The sequence below is a fragment of the Ictidomys tridecemlineatus genome, chromosome 3, assembly GCF_052094955.1.
Source record: "Ictidomys tridecemlineatus isolate mIctTri1 chromosome 3, mIctTri1.hap1, whole genome shotgun sequence".
Classification (NCBI taxonomy): domain Eukaryota; kingdom Metazoa; phylum Chordata; class Mammalia; order Rodentia; family Sciuridae; genus Ictidomys; species Ictidomys tridecemlineatus.
Window position 1 is genome coordinate 34,967,994 of NC_135479.1, and position 27,501 is coordinate 34,995,494.

Here is a 27,501-nt window from a genome sequence, read left to right on the forward strand (position 1 = left end):
TGATCTGTTGATTTGGGAATCCTGTCTTTCTTTTGAAAGCTTTGACTTGATAAATTGCTCCATCTTCTTCACCTTCCTGAACCAGCCACTTCTTGCCTCCCAATGACCAAACTAGTTCCAATTCTCTTGCTCACTCTCCTCTCAGCTTCGTTTTCACAGCTTTCAGCACACATATATTTGTATCTTAAACATTTTAACTAATAGTATCAATACACATTCATTTGCCAATCTTTTGATGTAAGGCCAAGACTTTAACTTTGGATGAGTCTACTGTTTGTAATTCAGTATCACTCTTTTTTTCCCATAAACCACATTAATAATACATCACCTATGACTTTCAGCTTAGATTTCTTTTTTTTATTTTTTAACAAAGATCACCTCCTTTTTTTAAAAAAATTGGACACCTTTATTTTTTTTTTATGTGGTGCTGAGGTTCGAACCCAATGCTTCACATGTGTTAGGCAACATTCTCAAACTGAGCCACAACCCCAGCCGCAGCTTTGGATTCTTTAAAATGGAATACGAACTTAAAACATAGACGAAGTGCTCTCAATAGAAAATCCTTCTGAGTTTTATGACTTCCCTACCATACCATCAGTCTTTTATAGGTAACCTTATTCAAATCTAATTGATAGCAGTTTTTAAAAATTGACTTGCCTTTATTAAGTCTTTCTAAAATATTCAATTTGGTTTTCATAGAAAGAAGTTATTTTTCTTCCATTCATGTATTAAATATTCCAAACCTCTTTTATGTAACATTTAATTAAGCATGTAATTAAAACAAGAAGAACTGGAACAAACAAGTTTTTGAACAAGCAGTGACTCAACTTGTGGAGCAGTAGTGTGTGCATGTGTCTGAGAGTTGAAGTTTAGTACCAATGGTTCAACATGCACTGGGATTCAGTATCTTTTTTTTTTTTTTTTTTTTTTAGAGGCAGTGGAAAGCATTGATTTATCAGGTACAGCAGTTAAGTGGTATATCATTGTATATATTGTTGGAGAGAGTTTCTATTGAATTACTCATGGATAAGTTTTAATGAAAAATGAAGTGGAAAAAAATCCAAGGATTCACAGATAATGACTGAGACCATCTCTGTAATGAGAATCATATAGGTTACTTAGCCTATTTATATACAATTAATTTTTTAAAATCACATAAAGTCTGTTTCAGTACTCTAGTGGACATTTTGTTTTTTCCTTTCCAACATTCATTCATCTTTCCTTTAGTAAAACAACAATGATTAACTTCTGGATAATCACTCCCTCCCTCATTCTCAAGTCAAGTGATTGGGTAGAATGTTCCCAGCCCTATCTTTAGGAGAGAGCTTAAACTGGATTAGGTCAGTCAACATATTCCATCTCCATGGCCTTAGTAATGAGTTCACTAATGAACTCAAAACTTAATCAGAAGCCAATGATACATGAGAACATTTGCTGCCACTTCTGAGACAGAACAACTTCTCCCTAGTAATAGATCTACAGGAAGAGAAACTAATTCTCAGGACTTGGTGTTTTATGAATGTGAAATTGGGACTACAGCAGCCTTTCTGAGAAGAAACCAAAATGAAGATGAAGTTAACACTGAGAAGGTTAGGGAACTAGTCCCTGATGACATTATTTGAACTTTGACAATCCCTAGATTTAACAACAGTCTTTTTGGTTTCTTCTTCTAAAAACACCAGTTTGCCTTGTATTTTTCTTCACTTGCAACACAAAGAATCTTTATTGCCACAGATAGAATCTGTTCCTCCTTGTTAAGGAGCTCGGACTGCCTGTTGATCTAGTTTGGTCTCTGAAATATCCTGCATTCTTCTGTGCTACAGTTTTGCTTTGATCCCATGTAGTCTGTTCTGAGATTTGTGCTTCTTCATGTTCTCTTCTGACATGTCCTAGTTTTTGCTCATGTACTAATCCAGCATTCAATTATTATATGTTGAAACTATTAACTTCTTTGTAGCAGAAAATTATTTTTTATGTGTTTATTGGTCTTCCATACCCAGAAATTCCTATTATCTCATGACCCTTCCCTTACTTGAAGACAGTTGTGTTTAAGCCCCAGGAAAATGGTGTTAGAGGGGAAAAATGTTAAACATTCAGCTTTTTTTTTTCCCAAAAAAACTTTGGTCTTGGTATGCAAAAATAACAATTCATCACAGCCAGTATTTTTGTACAATGAAAGTGATAAGGTTTTTACAAACCCACAGGAAGACATACAAGGATGTTTATTGCACTATTGTTTGAAATATCAAAAATTAGAAACATCATTCAGTAGTGGAGTAGATAAGAAAATTTGGCACATTTGTGTGACTCTGATTACTGTTGCTGGAAATGTTCTTTGAGGAATAGTTGATCGACATTGATTGATCCATCAACTATTCTTAACTGTTTTCTCCATTAGCTACCTTCTCTATAGGGACTGAAAAGGTTAACTACCCCTTTTTCCTAACCTCCATTGCATTTGGGCCTTTGGAAAATAATGATGTCTAAGATGTAAATGGAATATTTCTGGGGTTATCAAGATATATACACCTGGCACTGCTTTTCCTCTCTGCAAACAAACATGAATGACATACTGCTCTGGGTGGAAGAGATAGCAGCAGTTGTCAGTATGAATTTCTTCAATGATGGTGGGTTTCAGGTCTACAAACACTGCCTAGGTACATGTTTGCCTGGGCCCATCTCAGGGAAGAAGGTATTGAAGAAGTCATCTCCTTCCACAATGGTCTTGTCATTTGACATCTGGCCATTAGGCTGGATGCCAAGTCAGGCAGTAGAGCTCCTGGCAGGCATTAATCTGGACACCAGCTTGGCCAATATGGGTGGAGTTGCATTCATGCATGATACATGGCACCAGATGAGGCAAGGGCATGGAAACAATCTCCCACTGACGGATTACCAAGGAGTCAGGGGAGAAGTGAAGCCATCTTATAAATTCTGTTTCCCTTTAAAATGTCTTTATTTTGATTTTGATGCAATTGGAAATAATTTTTTAATTTATTTTTTATTGGTGCATTATAATTACACATAATAGTATAATTCATTATGCCAGATGTGTATATTGGAAAGGAAATTATAAAATGTTTGTTGTGAGTCAATGTCTGAAAACAGAAGGCAAATAACTTACCTAGAACTTTGGTAAACCCACTGTAACAGTCTTGCTTTGAGGGAAGAGTGCATTCCTAGACAGAAGTTAAGCAGTAGCTCTCCTTTCCTCGTACTTTATCTTGGTGGAAAGTTTTGAAGATGGTTGTCCTGTGTAGTCTATTATTTATTCAGGTTCTGAGTGGGCCATCTAGAGAGGATTTATTTATTTATTTATTTATTTTTAAAGAGAGAGTGAGAGTGAGAGAGAGAGAGAGAGAGAGAGAGAGAGAGAGAGAGAGAGAGAGAGAATTTTTAATATTTATTTTTTAGTTCTCGGCGGACACAACATCTTTGTTGTTATGTGGTGCTGAGGATCGAACCCGGGTCGCACGCATGCCAGGTGAGCGCGCTACCACTTGAGCCACATCCCCAGCCCCTAGAGAGGATTTAAATGGTCCCGAGAATGCCTAGAAGTAGCAGGATTGAAAACAATACTTACTATGAAACAAGACATTCCTCTTAAGAGGAATACCGTGATTGCCAAACAAATCCTGTAATGGTAAAATAGATGGATCTGACATACTCAAAGCACAAGGTATAGAAATATGGACACTCTGAATATCCATTTTAAATTATTGGCATGGCTTCCATCTCTGTGATTAGTGAGCAATGAACTTAGAGATCCTTGGAGTATAATCTGAGGCACATATGTTTTGACAAATGCTGCTAGGAACACACGATGCAAGCATAACACAAAACTCAGTGGGAAAAGTTTACAGAAGCAGGAGCAGAGTGCACACAGACACCCCCAAACCCACAACCTTTCATGATCCTCCGAGAGGATAGCTTGGGCCAGGCACAGTTGGACATTTTACAAACCAAGGTCTAGGAAAGGAATCTGCCTAAACTTCTGTCTGTATTTATAGGCAAATTCAGAGGAAGTGGAACACTAATCAACCAGTTTTCTGGTTGCAAGGTTGGCCATGACATTCTGTAGCTGGTGCTGAGCTACCTCTTTGCTAAGCTATTCAGGGGGAGAGGGAATTGCTTTAGCATTCTAGCATTCCAGCAGATAAATGTTTTATCTCACTTCTTTTTATTCTTTCAGGGCTGGGAATGATCCCAGGGTTTCACACATGCTAGGCAAATGCTCCACTACTGGTCTATACTCCCAATTCTCTTCTTGTTTTTTTCTTTTTTTTCTTTCTTTCTTTGTACTAGGAATTGAAACCAGGGCACATTACCTCTGAGTTACATCTGAGCTCTTTTTTTTTTTTTTTGTACCAGGGACTGAACCCAGAGGCACTCAACCCCTGAGGCACATCCCCAGCTCTTTTTATTTATTTATTTTTAAAATTTTGAGACAGGGTCTCACTAAGTAGTTTAGGGCTTTGCTAAATTGTTGAGGCTGGCTTCAAACTTGTAATCCTCCTATTTTAGTCTCCTGAGTTGCTGGTAATTACAGGCATGTGCCGCCATGCCTGGCAAGGCTGCCACCAGCTTTAATCTGCATTCTGGCTAAGACAACTGATATTTCTTCTTTGGACTCCTGTTTTCAGCCTCAGTTCTCTACACTTCACAGTCATCACAGCATCTCCCTATGGCCCAAATCACACTATTCATCCCACTGCTTGACACCTGCTAGCCACACACCCTGCCACCATCCACCTCAAGCATTTTATTTTATTTTATGTGGTAGTAAGGATTTAAACCCAGGGTGCTTTAACACTGAGTCCCATCCCCAGCCCTTTTTATTTTGTAGTTTGAGACAGGGTCTCACTAAGTTGCTTAGGATCTCTCTAAGTTGCTGAGACTGGATTTGAACTTGAGATCCTCCTGCCTCAGCCTCCTGAGCCAGGGGGATTACAGGCATGTGCCACCATACCCAACTTAATTTTTTTTTTTAAAGAGAAGGAAAAATTTATTTTGGCTCTTAGTTTCAGAGTTTTCAGTTCATGGTCAGCTCCAAGTCAGAAGTATCCTGGTAGAACAGAATGGCAGAGGAAAGTGTCTAATCTCATGGCAGCAGGGAAGGAGTGAGATAGAGACTTTTTTTTTGTTGGTGGTGCTGGGAATTGAACCTGGGGTCTTATGCATGTGAAGCATGCACTCTACCAACTTAACTATATCTCCAGCCTGAGATAGAGACTTTTTAATTTCTATTTTTTAATTTTGAGACAGGGCCTCACTAAGTTGTTGAGATTGACCTAACTGGTGATCCTCCTGCTTCAGCCTCCTTAGTCACTGGTATTACAGGCATGAGCCACAGTGCCCAGACCCTCCCCTCATTTCTAAAAGTGGAATTTAAATTGAAGACAATGGTTAGAAAGGACTGGACCATTTAAGGAGGCAGATACCATTGAAAAGTATTGCTAATGATCGGAATGCTGGGAATTATGTTAGGAATAAAATATGCCACTACGAGGACAATGTTACATCTATAGAAAGGGTCATTTCTGAGGTGAAATTCAAGGTATTCTAGGAATGCTTTGTCACCAACATCTTTACTCTTTGGGACCCAGAGATTCCCAGGTTAATCCTTGAGCCAAGAATAGATATCGTAAGAGTGGTCCAAAACATATGTGTCATGTGGAACTGCCCCAGAACTCTTATTTCCATTGACCAGATTTTAGTCACATGGCCACACCTAAATTATAGAAGGCCGAGAAATGAATTCTTTTTTCTGAGAGGACTGTGTGCTCAGATAAAAACTCCATTACAGTAGAAGGCTATTAGCAGTCTATGCCAAATCTCTCAAGGCAGTATAAGTAAAAAAGGATTTGTTAGCCAGGTGTGGTGGGACACACTTGTAATCCCAGCTATTCAGTAGGCTAAGGCAGGAGGACCACAAATTGAAGGTCAGCTTGGATGACTTAGAAAGACCAAATCTCAAAATAAAAGGGTAGAGCAACCCTGGGTTCAATCCTCAGTATAAAAAAATAAAATAAAAATAAAGATTTGTTATATAGATGACATATTTTGGAACCAGAGGACAGGAATTCTAGCCTAATGAAATAAGCCCTATTGAGGCCTAATAAAGACCTTGAATAGGGAGTTTTCAAAAACCAAGGAATTTGTTCTCCTTATCTTTCTAGGAGAATAAAAGGTCTCAAGTATGTCTTTCTCAGCCAAGTAGGCCTTTACTTGCTCATCAGCATACATTCATTTAGCAAATATTTACTGAGCATTTAATGTGACTAAGATTGTTCCAGGCACTGAGAATAGAGATGGAATCACACAGACAAAAACACATTATATGGGTTCTAAAGTCTACATGTCCTTTTAATTCTAAGGACTCATCATGCTTGGATTTTCTATTTCTATTTCTTAATTCTAGTTCTTCAATAAGAGAAAGCAGAGGTTGTTCAAACTCCTGCTGTTTCAAGTTGAAGCTGTTCGACCTCCTGACCCAGTATCAGCAGAGGGCGCAACTGAGCATGCCACACATTGCAATTTTAGACCCCAGCCAGATTTCTCTACTTCTTGTTCCAGGTTCCTCTCAGTTGTACTGAGGTTTCAGGCTCAGATCTGAGAGTTGGAAACTATAGTGGCAGTAGTGAGATGATAGCTGCCAGGTCAAATGTGAAGAAAGTAAAATTAGCATCCAGTGGGAAAACCAAAGTAGAAAACCAAACAGAGCTAGATACCATGTTGCACCCATGTAATACCAGGGACACGGGAGGTTGAGGCGGGAAGTTGCAAGTTCAAGGCCAGTCTCAACAATTTATGGCTATAAGCAATTCAGCAAGACCCTGTCTCAAAAATAAAATAAAAAGAGCCAAGAATGTAGCTCAGTGGTTAAGCACCTGGTACCAAAAAAAGAAAAAGAAAAACCAAACAGCTTGTTGATATACACCTGTAATCCCAGAGACTCTGGAGGTTGAAACAGCAGGATCTCAGGTTCAAGGTCAGCCTCAGTAATTTAGCAATACTCTCAGCAATTTAGGGAGAACCTGTTTCAAAATTTAAAAAAGAAAAGAAAACCACATAGTTGGAACTGTCAAACTGTCAATCTGAAGAGAACCAGTAGAAGGACACAAAATAACAGCAGACAATATGAGTTAGCAAGTTTGGAATGTGTATTAGGATTAAATCCAGAGGAAGGACAGCTGTTAGAACTGGTTGATGCAGGTTGGTTTGGGTTGTGGCACAGTAGTAGAGTATTTGCCTAGCATGTGTGAGGCACTGGGTTTGATTCTCAGCACTGCATATGAGTAAATAAAGATGAACCAACTACTAATATATATATATATATATATATATATATATATATATATATATATATGTTTTTTTTTAAAGAACTGGTTGATGCAGAAGTTCAGTGACCATCTCTTTCTTCATCCAGACCTACTTATAGCAATCAAAGTTATGTGCTTCATCATGTGATGGGAAAGAAAGAAGAGCTTCCCATAGTTCTTTTTCAGGCAAAGAAGTTTCTGAGAAGTCTTTATCAAGCCTCTCTTAGTGTTTGCCAGAACTGGGTCACATTGGACTTTTGCAGTGCTGGGGATAGAATCTCGGGCTTTGTTCCTACTAGGCAAGTGCTCAACTATGAGCTACACCACCAGCCCACCCAGGATTACTTTTAGTCCAGTAATTCTCAACTATGGGCAAGTTCTCCCGCAAAGGGTCATTTGGTAATACCCGAAGACCTTTTTTTTTTTTTTTTATTGTCACACTGGGATAGAGGGAGTGCTACTAGCATCTAATAGGTTGCTGAACATCCTAGGATACACAGGAAATCTCTCACAAGAAAGAGTAGAGAGTGACAAGCTTGGGGGGCACTATTTTAGATAAGTGGGCCTACTGCCTTTCAGCTACCAGGTTATCCTCCTGCCTCAGCCTCTCAAGTAACTTTATTGTTTGTTTGTTTCTTTGTTTGTTTATTTATTTGGGGGGGTACTGGGGATTGAACTCAGGGGCACTCAGCCACTGAGCCACATTCCCAGCCCAATGTGGTATTTTATTTATAGACAGGTTCTCACTGAGTTTCTTAGCGCCTTTTCTTAATTCCCAGGTTAGCAGTGGGAGTGGTGAATTCCAGAGGAAGATGATTATGTGTGGTCAGAGAGGTGGAAAAAAAATAGAAAAGGATGTATTGTTCGGAAGTCAAAGGAGGATTTAAAGAAGCAAACATGGTTGACAATGTCAAGTGCTGTGGGGAAGGCAAGTAAGTTCATCACTGAAAAATCATCCATTGAATTTATCCACAAAGGTTACTCATTACTGAGTAACTCCAAGAAATTCCAGTGGATGGTAGGGATAAATTAGATTGAGAGGGATTGAGGAGTGAGTGAAGTAATATCAGAGGCTGACTCTAGTCAAGTCATTTAAGAAGCTTATCTGTGAATAGGAGGGAGAGAAATGGCTAAAGGGTGAAGAGAATGTTTTGAAAGAATATTGGGAATTGAATGCCATCCCAGACCTTCTTATTTTATTTAATCTCCATATTTTTATTGGTACATTACAGTTATGAATATGGTGGGATGCATTGTTACATACTTGTACCTGCACACAACACAACAATATAATTTGGCCACTATTTCCCCTTTCCCCCAGCATTTCCCCTTTCCCTCCTCTACTCCCTCCCCAGGTCCCTTTACTCTATGCTATTGATGTCCTTTGATTTTCATGAGATTCCCCCATCCCCTGTCACTTTTCTTTTTCTTTTTAAAATTTTTATTTTGAGAGAGGATCTTGCTAAGTTTTCCAGGCTGGCCACCTTGAACTTGTTATCCTCCTGCCTCGGCCTCCCAAGTAACTTTATTGTTGTTGTTTTTTTTATTTATTTATTTTGGGGGTACTAGGATTGAACTCAGGGGCACTCAGCCACTGAGCCACATTCCCAGCCCTATGTGGTATTTTATTTATAGACAGGTTCTCACTGAGTTTCTTAGTGCCTTGTTGCTGAGGCTGGCTTTGAACTCTCAATCCTCCTGCCTCAGCCTCCCAAGCTGCTGGGATTACAGGTGTATGCCAGCACACCCAGCCAAGGAACTTTATTTTTTGAGACAGGGTCTCACTAAGTTGCCCAGTTTGGTCTCAAACTTCTAGCTCAAGTGATCCTCCTGCCTCAGCCTTCAGTAGCTAGACTTCAATCACATACCACTACATCCCATTCTAAGATCTACATTTCTAACAAGCTCCTAGGTCATGCTACTGTTACCGCTCTGTGGGACCCCCTTTGAATATAAAGATTCAGAATAGTAGTTCTCAAACTTTAGTGTGCATGAGAATCACTCACTGTGCATGCTGCTAAGAGATTGCAGGGCCCATTCAGAGTTTCTTTCAGTAAGTCTGGGATGGGGCATAAGAATATTTATTTCTAGATCTGGGCATGGTGGCACACACCTGTAATCCCAGTGGCTCAGGAGGCTAAGGCTTGAGAATCTTCAGTTCAAGACCAGCCTCACAAGGACATACTCAACTTAGCAAGACTCTTTATCTCAAAAAAAAAAAAAACCAAAAAACTGAGGATTAAAATAAAGCCTCAGTAGTTAAGTGTCCCTGTGTCCAATCCCTGGATACTAGAGGGAAAAAATTATGCCTAACAATCTTCAGCTGCTGCCAATGTTGTTCATCCAGGTTACACACTGGAAGAACCACTGATTTAGAGTATACATGAAGAAGATCTCTTTAGGAGAGTGCTATCACTGAGAAGGTAAGGAAGGAGGGCAAAGGCAAGGATGATAGGGTAGGGAAGTATAAACATTTGGTGAAGGTTCATTGCCCTCCAGTTAGCTTATAACACCACACAGAAAGCCAATTTGTTTTGTCATTTATTAAAAGAATATTTTGCAACTAATTTATTCCAGACAATTTGTGTTACAGTTATTAAAATTTTCCTATGGATGGTAACAAGTAACACCTTCTTGGAAATTTCCAATCCAGTACTTTGGTGTAGACATTTGGGAATTTAATTTTTTTTTCATGGTACTGGGGATGGAAGCCAGAGCCTGGTACATACTGAGCAAGTGCTCTACCTCTGAGGTGCATTCATATCCCCACAATTAATTTTAAAAAACAGACTGGGGATTGGGGTTGTGGCTCAGTGGCAGAGCATTTGCCTAGCATATGTGAAGCGCTGGGTTTGATCCTTAGCACCACATAAAAATAAGCAAATAAAATAAAGTCATGTTGTTGATTTACAACAACATGTATGCTACTGGGAATTGAAAAAGCAGACTGGTATAGAATTAATGACTCTGGTATAGTGGTTTTTGCCTTTATTATTTATTTATTTATTTACTTACTTACTTATTTTTGCTGTTCTTGCTGGGAATTAAACCTGGGGCCTTGTGCATGCTAGGCAAGCTTTTCTATCACTATGCTGTACCCCCTCAACAAATGGGATAATGTTTAAGGGGTTTTAACACAGTGATTATTACATTAGTATCTCACCAAAGAGTCAATTTTCCTCTGTGAGATTCAGTTTCTCAAAAGTCTTGTAAGAGAATTGGATAAAATCAACTTTACAGCCACATCTGCCCTCAGCCATAAGTCAAGGTGAACATTTGTGTGAAATTTTCAAAAAAATAATATCATTACTATTGCAATAGTTAACATTATTGGGCATTTCTGTACACATGGCTTTATTTTAAGGACTTTACCTGTATGAATTCAGTTGATTTCACACCTCTAAGAGATGGATCCTATCACTATCCCCATTTTATAGATGAAGAAATAGAAATTTGTAGAAAATTACTTGCTCAAGATCACACAGAAAACAAATGGTAGAATTTGAACAGAGTTAGTTTAACTCCAGGTCTATAGTCTTAACTCATCTCCCAGTATATAATACTATATATTATATATATATATAGTATATAATATATAATACTATATATTATATATATTTTACATATATACACACATACACACACACACACACACACACACACACACACACACCATATAGTCAGGGCTCTGTGTAGTGAATTAACTTCTGAGTATGCATCAAATAACTGGGTCAGAGGAGGTAACAGTCTTAGTATAAGTGAATCTTAGGAGTCCAGATCCTAGCATTTGGTATCAGGAAAAGCTCTTACTATTCTCAGATTCCAAAAAGATGACCTAGTGGTTAACCATTTGGGTTGGGCACCAATCAATCAGAGCATGTATATTATATCACACAAATTCTAAATATACTCCTCTTTAGGTGGCCAAATAATTATTCTTATTTTACCAGAATGTGATGAAATTTAAATAGTATAGTTTATATGGATTAAAAATGATAATAATGGTTACTATTTGTTGAATGATAATAAGTGCCAGATTCCATGTATGTGGTAGCCTTAATACAATAACTCTACAAAGATAAATACTAATGTCTCTATAAAGTTAAAAGTTTGTTGGAGGGTCCATGAGCAGTGGTGCACACCTATAGTGTCAGTTACTTGAGAGGCTGAGGCAGAATGATAATTTGAGCTCAGAGATTTCAGGCCAACCAGAGTAACGTAATAAGACCCTGTCTCAAAAAAAAAAAAAAAAATTGTTGTAAGACAAGAAATTTTTCTGGTTTTCCAAACTTTCTTTTCTTTTCTTTCCCTTTTCCTTCCTTCCTTCCTTCCTTCCTTCCTTCCTTCCTTTCTTTTTTCTTCCTTCCTTCCTTTCTTTCTTTCCTGGTGATCAAATCCAGGATCTCGCACATGCTAACCAACACTACACCCCCATAATGAAAATAATTATTTCAAAACAAAGAAGAACATTTTCCTGTACTTAATCTAGCAATGGACTGATTTCCCTACATTTATGTCAGAGGCTTGAGTCATAGACACTTTCAGTGACTGACTCTTGGACATGTCTCATAGATAGAGTACAATAAATTCTTCCCCCCTCCTCAAACTCCTGCTCAATAAACACACCTTTCTACCTAAAATTAAGTTCATCTGGTCAATACACATATCTTTAGGCAAGATAGTCTCTCAACTTCTCCATTCCTCTGACGAAGCAGACTCAAACCCCACTCTATTTCAGTCCTACAACTATTGAAATGAAGGAAGGAAGGAAGGATAGGGATGTGGCTCAAACGGTAGCGTGCTCGCCTGGCATGTGTGCGGCCTGGGTTCGATCCTCAGCACCACATACAAACAAAGATGTTGTGTCTGCTGAAAGCTAAAAAAAAAAAGATAAATAAATATTTTAAAAAATTCTCTCTCGCTCTAAAAAAAAAAAAAAGAAAATGCACTGTTTTAGTAAAAACAACTTCTTTTAAAAAAAAGAAAAGGCAGGGAAAGAAAAGGAAAAGAAAGACAGACTGAGATTTATTAATATTTTCATCCTTTTGAAGACTTTATTTATTTATTTATTTACGACTACATCCAGTACATCTTTCATTGGATAAATAATGAATATATTGACCACTCAAGTGTATAGAATGTCTGAAATTTATTGAATGATAGAGTCAACCTAGACCCATTCCAACATAGCCCCTAGCTCTCCAGCCTGGATATCATGATCTAGAAACCACTGAGAACTTATCAGAGTATAGCCATGTCAGGAGACTGTACGAATAGGACTCCAGAGTTCCATTCATCTAATGTTATACATTTGTAAAGGTCAAATGAATCGTTATTCTTAGAGATTTTACTCAAAATAAAAACATCTCACCATTTAGTCTCTATTGTTCACTGTTCTCTTTTTCTCTCCTATACTTCCAAACCAATGCCTCCTCCTCCCATTGCTATCCTCCCTAAAATATCTTTCTACTCTAATTTCCAGATATGTATTTCCTTTATCAATGATTCCTTTGATATTCTCCTTTCCTTCATATTTTTTCCTCCCAAATCTTCTTCTTTTCTTATTCTGAAAATCTTACTCTTGGTACTACCTTTTTTACATTAGGGGGTTCGTGGTCTCCAATAATTCATACATGACAGGAGCAGGGGAGAATTTTGAATGTTTCTGCTTTCTCTCTTATTACCAAACCAGTACTCCTCTCAGGTGAGAAAAAATCTCTCTACGACTTTAATTTTTTATCCACAAATTTACACTTACTATTTTACATTTATAAGATTCCATAGCACCTTGCTCACCATACACCTCTTAAAACCCATGTTGTGCACAGCCTGGTAACTTTCCTTTGGAGGGAACACTAAACCTTGCCGGGCACAGTGGTACATCCCTGTAATCCCAGCAACTTGGGAGGTTGAAGCCGGAAGTTTAAGTTTGAGGCCGGCCTGGGCAATTTAGGAGACCCTATGTCAAAATTGTAAAAAAATGAAAGGGACGGGGACATAGTTCAATGTTAAAGCATTCCTGGGTTCATTCCTAGAACTGCAAAGGAAGGAAAACCAAACTTCATAACCTCACTCTTACATGACTTAGTCAACTCAAATGACATGTATTTCACTCCAGGTCAATCAGACTTACATGTGACCATCCTAGAAATTGCTTCAATTATGTTACATATCTTTAACTCCAAAGTACCTACCATTCTATCTTCCACTTTTCTTTCCAGCTCTCCCATGCCTTCGCTTTTACTTTTACTTTTACTTTTACTTTATTCTTGGATCACACAGAGACCTGTAGGCCCCTTATCCTTCCGTCCTTATTCCAATCTTATCCTTATGTTTTCCCAATTACTATTAGTCCCATGGTAGCCTCTCTGGTCTGACCTCCCTCTTCCTTCCCTTTCTAATCTGACCTCATAGTCACCTGTGCTACTGTCTCAGGAGTACTTGCATCCCTTCCTTCTATCAACCTGGACATTTCAAAGTGTCATTTCCAGAATAAATCCTGTGCTGTGTTGTCTTCCCCTGTACCAAGAATGATAAAAAAATGCTATGAGGATAAGTGCTACTACAAGTTTCTGCACCTGTAGGCCTAGTAATACTTAGGAAACCTTATCTTTGTTCTTGGTCTGTCGCCTCCTCTCCCATTCTTCTCCTTCACCATTCAAAGCTTCCCCCACTCACCTCACATACTCTTATATCCATAGCTACTCACTCTGAAACTTACTCTTGACTAGTCTTCATATCACTTTCATTTATACATTAGTAAAGATATTCTTTCTTGGACAGCTTTGGGGGGTGTGTGTATGTGTATGTGTACACATGTGTGCTACTGGGAAATTGAACCCAGGGGTTCTCTACTACTGAGCTACATCCCCAGCGCTTTTTTATTTTTATTTTGAGACAGGGTATAAAGGCTGGCCTGGAACTTGTGATCCTCCTGATTTACTGGGATTATAGGCATGCAATACCAAGCCTTACTAAGACTTTGCCTTTATTTTTAATATTTATTTTTTAGTTTTAGGTGGACACAATATCTTTATTTTATTTTACGTGGTGCTGAGGATCGAACCCAGTGCCTCATGCATGCCAGGCATGTGTTCTACCTTTGAGCCCCAGCCTCAGCCCTAGGGCATTGCCATTTTTTTTTTTTTTTTTTGCAGTTCAAATGTTTCACATATTTATTAGCAAACCATCCAAAACCAGTACACCAGCTGTGACACCAAAGAAAGCACACATTCCAGTTAAATTTCCCCAACTGTTCAGAGAGTACAGACATTTTCAGGTGGACATGATGACAAGATGATCACAGCCTTGATAAATATGTGTGCCATTTCCTGTCATTCCTTATAGACCCAGCTTGTTTCTCCTCCAATGTCTCCTCTTGGAATTGCACCTGATTTTATTACCAGTTTTTATTCTAATTCACTGGGAATAAGACGATTTTGCTTTTGTTTCTTGGCCAAAAATCACTTGAACCTGAAAGTCTTGTGAAAAGACATGGTGAGAAACCGAATTCAGTGCTCGCACCACAGTGGCTGAAAAAAGGAGCGAGCAGGCATTGCCTTTTAATGCAAATGATTGTAACCCTGAATACAAGCTCCAGTACTGGGGGGGAAAAAAAGATAATGACTGCTAATTTGGAAGTTTTGATTCTATGTGGAAGGATAATTTTGAGTGTAGGATGTAACCGAATTGTCTGGGGGTAGAATTGAATCCCCTATGTGAGCATTGGGTCTCTACTTCCATATCCTCAGAGCAGAAAATAGACTGGGAAGGTGTGGGGGAGAAATTTCATAGTCAATTCTTTGTGAAATGAGGATGTGGAGACTAGGTTTTCTCTTTGCTTCTAAGTGCTCCAGGACAGGCCCTTTTTTTTTTTTTTTTTTACCTTTTTTTTTGAGAGAGTGGGGAGAGAGAGAGAAAGAGAGAGAGAATTTTTAATATTTATTTTTTAGTTCTCGGCAGACACAACATCTTTTTTGGTATGTGGTGCTGAGGATCGAACCCAGGCCACACGCATGCCAGGCGAGCACGCTACCACTTGAACCACATCCCCAGCCCCAAGGACGGGCCCTTTTAATAGACTCCTTGCCTCTCAGTCACTTTTGTCAAGGTCTGCACAGTTAGCAAGGCATCTAGGCACTGCATGCTGGAGTCACCTTTCCATCAACATTCCCATTGAAGCTTGGTTTGTCAGACAGGCCTAGATCTCTTCTCTCCTTAAATTTTTGTTCTTAAAGAAGTTCTTCCATTCTATGATGTATCAAGATGATCAGAAATAACATAATAGGCCCAGAACACTAACCCCCCAGGACATAATTTATTTTTCCCTTTCTCCCTCAACATAACTACCCATTCAACCCCCACATTACTCTACTCCAAGCAGAATTCATATTGGACATTTTCTATTTTATTCACAGAACATGCAGAAGTTAATAGTTTATCCAGATTCCATACTTCTACATGGCTCATTCTTTTTTTAATATACTTTTTTAGATATTAATAGATCTTTATTTTATTCATTCATTTATATGCGGTACTGAGAACTGAACCCAGGGCCCCACACATGCTAGGCAAGTGCTCCACCACTGAGCCACAACGCTAGCCCCTGGATCATTCTTTTGAATGCTCTAGTTCAATCTTTCCCTTTTGATATATGTATACAGAAGGAGATGCTAATTTCCCATTTACTGGCTGGCTGAGCAGCCTCTGTGAAAAGTCTGTATTGATCTTAAGCATGAGTTCAGAAAAATATTATCAATCCCAAACAGGCAAAAACGAAAAATAGATTTATTAATCAGCAAAAGGAGACTTATTAACCAGTAATTTGAGTGTCTATTTTTTACTTGTATCTTGGGTTCTAACTGGAGAGGAAATAAATGATCTATAAACAAGTGGGCAAATTAAATAGATAAATCCATATTTGCCATGAAGAAAATAAACCATGGTAATATGTTCATGTGATGGGTGTGTGTGTGTGTGTGTGTGTGTGTGTGTGTGTGTATGTGTGTGTGTATGTGTGTGTGCATGTGCCAGCACTTTCATGTACACTGGCTACTTTGAGGAAGTGATAATTGCATTGAGTTTTGAATAACAAGAAGCTGCCGGCCACATGAAACCATAGAAGGAAAGTGTTCTGGGCGGAAGGAACAGTTACTCCAAAAATCCTAAGACAGGGCTAGGCAGGTTTGCTTGAGAAACAGGAAGGACAGGATGGCAACATCATATTGAAAACAGAGGAGATAAAAAATGAGAATCTAGCCCAAAGTGGTGGCACACACCTGTAATCCCAACAGTTCAGGAGGTAGGAGGGCACATTCAAAGCCAGCCTCAGCAATTTAGCGAGGACATGTATCTAAATAAAAAGGGCTGGGGATATGGCTTAGTGGTTAAGTGCCCCTGGGTTCAATCCCCAGTACCAAAACAAAAACAAAAACAGATTATTTCAGGGCTTTTTCCTGTTGTCATGATGTGTGTGTTTGATTCCATCCCTCACTGTGTCTTCTCACAAGGCTTTCAGGATCAACAAATTCCTAACCAAGAAACAAAAGCAAAATCATTCCATTCCCCAATGGATTCAGATGGAAACTGATAATAAAATCAGGTACAACTCCAAGAGAAGACAGTGGAGGAAAATCAACCTGGGTCTACAAGGAATTCCACATGAGATGCTGTATCATGTATTTATGCTGTATCATGGTCCTGATCAACTTTCCATGTCAAGCTGAAAATATCATCACTGTTAGGACAGATGGGCATAGTTACCTGGGAAGCTAATCTTTCTTTAGGTATGAAAGCATCATAGTACCCCGTTCAGTTGGTTCAGTAATAAATACGTGAATCTTTGGAAAAATAAAAAAAAAAGGAACGAAACACAGTGGCACACTCCTAATTCCAACGACTTGGGATGCTGAAGAGGAGGATCACAAGTTCAAGTCCAACCTCAGCAACTTAGTGAGGCCCTAAGCAACTTAGTGAGACCCTGTCTTAAAATAAAAAGGACTGGGATTGTGTATGACTGAGTGGTAAAGTTTAATCTCCAGTATCAAAAAAAAAAAAAAAAAAGATTTTAAGGATCCATTCTGTAAGCTCTTTCTGCTTGAGGCTTCCTAGCTTTGTTTAAAAGATTTCCAGAGTTTTTGATTGCTATCTTTGTTTTTTTGAAAGGAAGTAAAATTTATCAGTGGGCATGATTTAGGAGAGGGTATCACAGTGGAATTCTCATGAGGGCAGGGCCTACTATTTGACCCTATACACATCACTGATAAGTTGCTTCTCAGTAGAGTCTTCAAATTCATCTGCATTGAACTTGGTAAACCCCTAATTTTTTGAAATGTGGATCTCCTGGTAGCCATGGAAATAGAACTTGGCCCTATTTAGGGCCTCCATCATATGCTGCTTGTTTTTCAGCTTGGTGCAGATGGATACTATGGCTTGGCCAAAGTAAATCCTTGCCACTGTGCCTTGGGGCTTCTCAAAGGCACCTGCATACCTGTCTGGAGCTTAGACTGGGAAAAGCAGAAGATCAGAGGCATGACTGTACAATAGGAAGGACTGTCTCTAAGGTCCCTTAGGATAACCCATAAAAGCTGTGTATGCTACCGAAGAGTCTACTGTATGCAGCCATTGCACACAGGGCCACCACAAATTAAATAGCCTGATTTGTCTCATTGACTATAGATAATTGTGGCCCTTAGGGTCGGGGAGAAAGAAACAGATATGAATATACATATAAATAAACAAATAATTGTGGGCTGGAGATATGGCTCAAGCGGTAGCGCGCTCACTTGGCATGAGTGCGGCCCGGGTTCGATCCTCAGCACCACATACAAACAAAGATGTTGTGTCCGCCGAAAAAACTAAAAAATTAATACAATTCTCTCTCTCTCTCTCTCTCTCTCTCTCTCTCTCTCTCTCTCTCTCTTTAAATAAATAAATAAATAAATAAATAATTGTGTTGGGGGGGTGGGCTAGAGCTGTAGCTCAGTGGTAATATGTGAGGCACTGGGTTTCATCCTCACTACCATGCTAAAAAAAAAGTAAAATAAAGGTATTGTGCCTACCTACAATTAAAAAAATTGTTTTTAAAGATTAATATATAGGGCTGGGTTTGTGACTCAGTGGCAGAGCACTTGCTTTGTATCCGTGAGGCCCTGGGTTTGATCCTCAGCACCACATAAACAGAAGTAAACAAAATAAGTTAACTAAAAATTTTAAAAATAGGGGCTGGGGTTGTGGCTTAGCGGTAGAGCGCTAGCCTAGCACATGCGAGGCCTTGGGTTTGATCCTCAGCACCACATAAAAATAAATAAATAAATAAAACAAAGAAACTGTGTACAACTAAAAATAAATATTTTTTTAAAATTAAAAATATATTAAAAGAGATTAATATATATAACTATATATTTATTTTATAAAATTTTTACTTTTTTCAAATAATACATACCTACCGTATTCTTGTTTGATATATGGAATTTTGGTTTAATAATTTTCCTGTTGGGGCTGAAATTGTGGCTGCGCAGTAGAGCGCTCACCTAGCATGTGCCAGGTGCTGGGTTCGATCCTCAGCACCACATAAAGATAAATAAATAAAATAAAAATATAGTATCCAACTACAACTAAATATAAATATATATATATATATTATATATATATAAATACTTTTTCCAATGGGGATTAAGTATTATGTGCTGCTGGAGAATGGACATACTAATTACTTACTTCCTGTCATTGCATAGGTTCATTACCTGACACTGTTCCCGTGCATTTTCCCAAAATACTTCGCCATTATAGTAGCTAATAACTTGGACAACATAATAACATGAATTGGAACAATAAATATTTCTCTCTCTCTCTCTCTCTCTCTCTCTCTCTCTCTCTCTCTCTCTCTCTCCTTTCTTGGTATTGGGAAATTGAACCCATGGGCTCTTAACTACTGAGCTACAACTCCAGCCTGAATATTTTTCTATTAATGATTGTATCGTGATTTATTTCAAGGTAGGGCAGCAGAAAAGCCAAGAGTAAAAGGTGGTGAAGTTATCACAGTCTATTTTGGCTGGTTTTGATAATGGAGTAGATCCAACTGGAAGGCATGTTAACCCTTTGGGCTCGCTCTAGTGATTATCAGGGGACTGTAAGCAAGTGCTCTCTACTGAGCTACACCCTCAGCCCTGGTTGTTATAATGTTAACCATACTAGTTTTGTCCACCAGGGGGCGTTTCCAAACTAGAATGCATAAAATTATGTGGCAAGATGTGCTCTTGCTTAACTGGATAATGTTCCAAAGTTCTAAGTTTGATATCTAGTTTCAGATAGGTGTGTCCTTTATGAAGAAACAATCCCCTAGGGATTGGGAGAAGTAGAGGGAGGGGGAGTGCTGGGGAGTGATATTGACTAAATTATATTGTTATATTGTGTTCATGCACAAATATGTAACAACAAATCCATCATTATGTACAACTATAAAGCACCAACAAAAAAATAAACTATTTGCTGGTTTCATAGAAAGTCCTAATAGTGCCATTAATGTTTGAATGAAAAGGAAAGCAATAAATGCCATGGCATAGAAAAAAATCCTCTTTAAGAACCCTTGTCAGTAGTATAGAAGAAATATGAATTGTTAGAATATAATAGAGATTTCTGTTGCCAGCCCTTAGTGAGTTAGAGATTCAGGTGTCATCTAGGCTGACAGTAAACTTTTTATACAGAACTGACAGAGAGTAGACTTGGGGTTCTCAGAATGTGAGGGAGAAGAGGAGCCTATCAGGAGGAAAGCCTGTGATCTTAGAAATGAAAGGAATATATATATATATATATATATATATATATAGCTATATTCAGATATAACAGTCTTGAAAAATAGAGAGGATGTTTGGGGCCTATCTAAGATTTTACAAAGTGTGAGTTCAGTAGCTGGAATAATCTCTGAAGTAGTTTGATCTCCCTCAGAGAAAGCCACAGTTTGGGAAAATGTTAAAAGCTACCCTGTGAATCTAATAGTTATTCTGGCTGTCCATTTAATGTCCATCTAATAAATTTGAAATGGTTAAAAAAAAAAAGTACCCTGTGAAAACAGCAAATAGAAAACACAGCTGAATGGAACTAGGGTGAGGTAATTGAGGTACTTATGTGTACAATGTAAGTAAACAGGTGCTCACTCTCAGGATCCTGCAAGTTCTGGCGTGTATAAAATACAACTTTTCTATAATTCTCTCTGTGTGTAGTGGGTGAGGTTCTGTATCAAACCCAGGGACTCATGAATGCTAGGCTCTATCACAGGCCTGGCCTATGCCTGCAGCCCCTTATCTACTTTCTTAATTTTTTTTTTTTTGCTTCATGATACACAAACAGCTTTTGAACTTAAGAACCAAAATGTACCATCTTTCATTCCTGACATTCCACGGTGATGTACTCACCCTTCACCCACTTTCTCAAAGCAATAGGAGGTTTAGAACTAATTCTTCTGGAAGAGTGCTGAAGAGTCTTTTGCCTATCATGTACAAAGCTTTGGTTTTGATCCCAGCATCACACAAAGAATAAACAACATAAAATTCAAATCTTGGGCTGGCTTTTTGAACACTGAACTGGTGTAGGAGAAATTTTTCAGTGGGTCCAGGAATGTAAATAAAAGGAGAACTCACCCACAAAGCAGAAATTGCAACTCTAAGGAATAGGATGAAGCCACTATAACACCCACAGCAGTAGAGGGTTATAGAAGCAGCAGAGATAACACTGCAGGGAAAACAAACTCTTCAACAGATGCCCATTGTAAGTATGTGGAATCAAACCCCAAACAAGAGTGGAGTCCACATCCTATGACTCTCCTCAGCACTGGGGTGTCAGGAATAGAGAAATCAAAGGTGTAATGGAAACTCAGAAGTTTTAAATATATGGAAATAACACTAAAGGAAAGTAGGAAGGTGTAGTGAACCATTTATTACAGTTTTCGACTATTCAGTGTCAATCTCCCTTCTTTGGGGGTATTTTTTGGCTTTTGTATTCTTGGTGGAAAGATATTTGGGCCCATAACATCAATGCAACACTGAGGAATCAAAGTCAGAAAATGAACCAAGGCCAAGACAATGTAGGCCCAAGAAACAGGAATCACTGCAGCTGTCTTTTATCAAGAAGTGTTTACTGGTGTGCAGATACAAATATGTAACAATGAATCCCACCATTATATATAATTATAATGCACCAATAAAAAATATGAAGACAAAAAAATGTTTACTGTCCCTGCTGTGGCCAGACACTGATACAACCCCTCTTATGAGTGAGTTCTGACCATCACTTCATCTTTTCATCACTTGTGCAGCATTTAAATTCTGGGGTAGGAGCATTTGTTGGTCTTATGTTTTGGCTGCTGGAAAGAAGGGATCATTAAAAAAAAAGAAAAAAGACAAAAGTCATGCAGGCGCTATTATCGCCAGGGACAAATGGAAGTTTATATATGGGATAAATCTCTCTTCTGAGGCCATGTGAACCTTACTGTCATACTTCTTATTGTGGGCCTTCTCCCAGTTAAATTATTCTCATGTTCTTCTTGCTATTTTTACTATTTTGGTTATGGGATTGAAGCCAGGGGCTTTTTACTACTGAGCTATATTCACAGCCCTTTTTTATTTTGAGATAGAGTCTTGCTAAATCACTGAGGATGGCCTCAAACTTGTGATCCTTTTACCTCAGACTTCCTATCACTGAGATTAAAGGTGTGTGCCACACCCAGCTTTATTTTATTTATTTAGTTAGTTAATGATGCTGGGAATTGAACCCAGGCCCTTGTGCATTTGAGGCAAGTACTCTACCACTGAGCATACCCTCAGTGCCTCCCAGTTTAATTTTTTAATTTTTTTTTTAGTTGTAGATAGACACACAGTATCTTTATTTATTTTTATGTGGATCGAACCCAATGCCTCACACATGTGAGGCAAGTGCTTTACCACTGAGCTACAGCTACAGCCCCAGTCCCCTCCCAATGGAATTTTAATTTCACATATGATGTGCTCTAAGTATCTGGAATGGACTGATAAAACTCTCAGCAGATCTGAAACAAAGAAGTTCTTGTGCCCCAGCAATGGGTACCTAGCCTTTAGATTAAGATTGCTACTACATTGCAGAAAAATCACTCTTGCTTGGAAAATGAAGTTTTGTAGTTAAGGAGATTGTGCAATATTTTCTTCTGTCCTTCTAGAACTCAGGAAATGTACAGGATTGGACTGGAACATCCCGGGAAGAGCTGGAAGAATCACCATGGGTCTTAATAGAAGATGGACAGAGCTGCTATGGTTGTCCAAAAAAAAAAAAAAAACCCTTACAATAAGCTTTCATCTGGATGAGCCCTTTCTAGCTACACTCTGGTAAAGGAAGAATTGGGAAAGGAGAAATTTGGGGATTGTAATGTTTCTTTGGGAGAGAAGAAAGGAAGATTCATTTTGGGAACATCAATTTCTCTTCAAAAATAAAGGCAAGGGATCACACTGTTAAATTTCAAGTATTATAATCTTTAAAAAAATAACTGAAGCAGTGTTATTTGGGTGGCATTATCTAATATGCTAGATTTGAAAATGTAACAGTATTAAAAACGCTGTGACATTTCATTTTGTGTGTAATGTGGCTGATATAAAAAGTAAATGTTCTGCCTTGACCCATTTCGAAGGCTTCAGAGGCTCGTATCAAAGAGGCATTCATGACAGCCTTGAGAAGCAAGACAGCTTGTCCTGTTTGCCCCAGACCAGTGTCCAGGAGGCCAACCCAGGATGTGTGGGAAGGACTTGTCCAATATTACCTTGATCTCCTCCCCTAGAATATTCATAGAGTACACTGTGTTCCTGAAAAAAACTGATATAAAACTGTCAGCAAAAGACAAATTCTGAAAAACTTGACTAGCTTTAAGTTGGAAAAGACACTAGAAAACATTAAAAACAAGAAAAATTATGCATAAAAAATATTTTTTGTTGTTTTTTTTTAGGCTATGTAATCACCATAAATAAAAACACACTCCAAATGATAATCCAAGAAAAATAATTTGCAAGGGTGTGTGTGTTTGTGTGTGTGTGTGTGTGTGTGTGTGTGTGTGTATGTTATTAGGGATTGAGTCCAGGGGTACTCTACCACTGCCCTACATTCCCAGTGCTTCCTTTTTTAAAAAATATTTTTTTTTAGATGTAGATGGACACAATATCTTTATTTTTATTGGTTTATTTTTATGTTGTCCTGGGGACCGAACCCAGGGCCTCACATATTCGAGGCAAGTGCTCTACCACTGAGATACAACCCCAGCCCTTCCCAGTGTTTTTTTTTTTTTTTTTTTACTTTGAAACAGGATCTCCTTAAGTTGTTGAGGCAGGACTTGAACTTGACATCCTCCTTCCTCAGCTCCAGAGTGACTGGGATTACCACACCTATCCAGTATTCTTTTATTATTATTATTATTTTTTATGTGGTGTTGAGGATTGAACCCAGTGCCTCAGGCATTCCAGGTGAGCGCGCTACTACTTGAGCCATATCCCCAGCCCCGTATCCAGTATTCTTAACTAATGTTTGAAACATTACAAGTTCTGTGAGGAGGAAGAAAAAGACATAAATAAGGAGCTCCTTAAAAATAACAACAACTAAAAAAAAAAAATAACAACAACTAAGAACATGGAAAGTTTTTCAACTTCAGCAATTTAAGGGTTGGGGATGTGGCTCAAGTGGTACCGCGCTCGCCTGGCATGCGTGCAGCCCAGATTCGATCCTCAGCACCACATACAAACAAAGATGTTGTGTCCACTGAAAACTAAAAAAAATAAATATTTAAAAAAAATTTTAAAGTATGAATGGAGGCAGCAGGGAGACAATGTTTTCAACTACTAGAGAGACAGCATTTAAAAGACTTGTACCAGCAAATTTCTAGGTTATAAAAATTGGCAATTCTAAACTACAGGTGAAGATACAAATTGACATAGAATTTTTGTAGGTTATATGACAATGCCTATCAACATTTATAACATATATTGCTTTCAAAGCCACAAGTACTCTTTTCAAAGTCATGTGCCACTTAATGATATTTTGGTCAATGATTGAACAATGTTGGTCCCACAAAATTATATCACTTAGTGACATGACAATGTCTAAGTTTGTGTAAGTGTAATCTATGATGTACGCACAATGACAAAATGGCCCCAAAACACATTTCTCAGAACATATCGCCCTATGTAATGCAACACATGGATATATTTATACAGATGTAAGAAGATATGTACAAAATTGTTTAGTGCAGCATTACAATAAGAATAAATGTCCAATCAATAGGGAAATGGTTAAATAAATAAGTAAACGTCCATCCAATGCAAGATTCTGGATCTGCATTTGGTTCAATAAATTATTATAAAGCAATTATATCTATTAATAGCCCAGATGCCTCTTCATGTACCCTTATAGTCACAACCAACTCCTCAGAGGTAACCACTCCTGTCTATCATCATAGATAGTTTTGCCTGTTTTGAATTTTATATAAATACAACCATACAGTACATTTTCTTTTGTGTCTCGTTTCTGCGATCATTATTGTTTGTGAACATACCACAATTTTATTTATCTATTCTCCAACTGGGACTACTAGGAATAAAACTTCTATGGACACTTCTTTTATGTATTTTTTTAGTTCATACGTGTCTATATTTCTGCTAAGCATATACCTGGGAATGAAACATGAGTGTGTGTGTGTGTGTATGTGTGTGTGGCATGTATTTATTGTTTTGATAGACGCTGCCCAACAGTTTTCCAACATGGTGTGCCAGTTTTTATTCTCACCAACAATATAAGACTTTCAGTTGTTTATATTAAAAATCTGGAAATGTATGTATTACATTTACCAGTAGCTATTTCTGGGGAGTGGACTAGGGAAGTATCCAGAACTGCAGTTTATACACTTAAGTACTTATCATTATCTTAATTAATTTATTTTTGTGGTTCTGGGATTAAACCCAGACCCCCCACATGCTAAGCAAGTGCTCTTCCAACCACCAAGGTACACCTCCAGCCCCATTTGGTGACTGAACAACAGCATGTATTTTTTCCAGACAAGGTCTCTGTATGTTGTCCAGGCTAACCTTAAACTCCTAGGTTCAAGTGATCCTCCTCCCAAATAGCTGAGACTATAGGTTTGGGCCACCACACGCAGAGGTATGGTATTCCTTTTTTTTTGCCTTTTTCCTACCTGGGATTGAACTCAGGCTGTTTAACCACCAAACCCCATCCCCAGCCCTTTTTTATTTTTTAAACTTTGAGACAGGGTCTTGCTAACTTGCATAGGCCCGCTAAATTGCTGAGGCTGGCTTTGAAACTGCTATCTTCCTGTCTCAGCCTCCTGAGATGTTAGGATTTCAGGCATGTGCCACTGTGCTTTGCTCAGAGGTATTCCTTTTGTGTGTGTGTGTGTGTGTGTGTGTGTGTGTGTGTGTATGTGTGTTGCTGAGGATTAAACCCAGGGCCTTGTGCACCTTGTGCATGTGAGGCAAGCAGTCTACCAACTGAGCTATTGCCCCAGCCCTGGTATTCCTTAAAAAAAAAAAAAAAAAGATAATATGTATTATCTTATCAAGATTCTCAGCAATTTAGTGAGACCCTATCTTGGAATTAAAAAATAAAAAGGACTAGGGATATAGCTCAGTGATAGAGCACCCCTGGGATCAGCCCCCAGTACCCCCCCCCCACACACACACACACACAAGTAGTTTTAAGTCTGAAATCTAAAGACACAGTCCAAAGAAATGGAAAAGAGAATTAGGCTAGTAAGAATTAGGCTAGCAAGAATAAGTTTAGTGAGCAGCAAGAAATTTAACTTTGAGCTTCCTGACAGCTCAGGCAGGATGTATTCTAAGTAATTCAGGATAAATAGGTGTTCTCAATATTGGTAATATGTGTCAAGCGCACAGGGAGCATGACTCATCATATACTACCTTATTAGGCAATGGCCAGATTTTTAGCATAGTTGGAGATCAGGTCTCAAAAAATACTGGGACTGAAGGGTATGGTTCAGTGGCAGAGTGCTTGCTTAGCATGTAAAAGGCTCCAGATTTCATCCTCAGTATCAGGAGGAAAAGTAAATAAAAATAGGGGAATATGGTAAGAGGTAGGATGGGAATAAGGAAAGAGGTTAAAAATGTTTAAAGGGCTAGGGATATGGCTCAAGTAGGAGCGCGCTCGCCTGGCATGCGTGAGGCACTGGGTTCGATCCTTAGCACCATATAAAAATAAAATAAAGATATTGTGTCCATCTAAAGCTAAAAAATAAATATTAAAAAAAAGGTTTAGATTAGATTGCAAAGGGCTTTAAAAGTTGCATTATGAAATGTAGACTTTGTGATTTGGGCAATGATGAATCATCACAAGTCTTCAACTGGGGAAGTAAAATGGTATATTTATACTTTTGAAATATATCCTGGTCTCAGTAACTATGTAACAGGGAGCCAACACCTCACCTTTCTAGCTAACTGCTTCAAGGAACATATTTTGATACAACCATTGGCAGCAGGAATCAGGACTTTATTTACCTATCCACCCAGTGGGCCAGAAAATTAACAATGAAGCAGAGCTCTTCCAGTCCCCAGTCAATTCCTTTTTTTTTTTCTAATATTTATGTTTTTCTTGGCGGACACAACATCTTTGTTTTTGTATGTGGTGCTGAGGATTTGTTTTTGTATGTGGTGCTGAGGATGGAACCTGGGCTGCACACATGCCAGGCAAGCGCGCTACCACTTGAGCCACATCCCCAGCCCCAGTCAATTCTTTTTCAAACCAGATGTGAAAAACAGACCAGTTTTATTCCTCAACAAGAAGAATCCTTCAGAATTGCTTATGCTCTTCTTTGTCATGGATCTCTGAGTGCATTCATCACATAGAATGTCTCCTTCATTGATCACAGGGGGCATTAGTTTCACTTTGGAGGTACTTCACAGGGGCTCCACCATTTGAGAAGGAGAAACTTGAGATTTAGCTACTATTAGTAGAAACCAGACTCATCAGGTCCAATGGAAATTGGGGAGGATCAAATCTGGGACTTTATTATAGAAGGGAGAATTTCTTTTCTTTTTTCTTCCTTTAATTTTATTATTATTATTTTATTTTATTTTTATTTTTATTTTTATTTTTTGGCACAGGAAAAGTGGAGACCACACCCAGGGCCTTGTGCATGAAAGCA

General features: G+C 38.4%; 1 protein-coding gene and 2 pseudogenes across 1 annotated transcript; 1 reads left to right on the plus strand and 2 right to left on the minus strand.

Moving 5' to 3' along the window:
• Nucleotides 1–14,663: 14,663 nt before the first annotated feature.
• Nucleotides 14,664–14,818, minus strand: LOC101956350 (large ribosomal subunit protein eL39 pseudogene; annotated as a pseudogene).
• Nucleotides 14,819–16,810: 1,992 nt separating this feature from the next.
• On the plus strand, nt 16,811–17,047 carry LOC101956058 (large ribosomal subunit protein eL39-like; the record flags this gene model as incomplete). Its single annotated transcript, XM_040270522.1, has 1 exon — nt 16,811–17,047. A coding segment is annotated over one exon (237 nt), but the record flags the coding sequence as incomplete, so codon positions are not given.
• Nucleotides 17,048–17,871: 824 nt separating this feature from the next.
• On the minus strand, nt 17,872–17,999 carry LOC120884616 (small nucleolar RNA SNORA70; annotated as a pseudogene).
• Between the last annotated feature and the right edge of the window lie 9,502 nt (nt 18,000–27,501).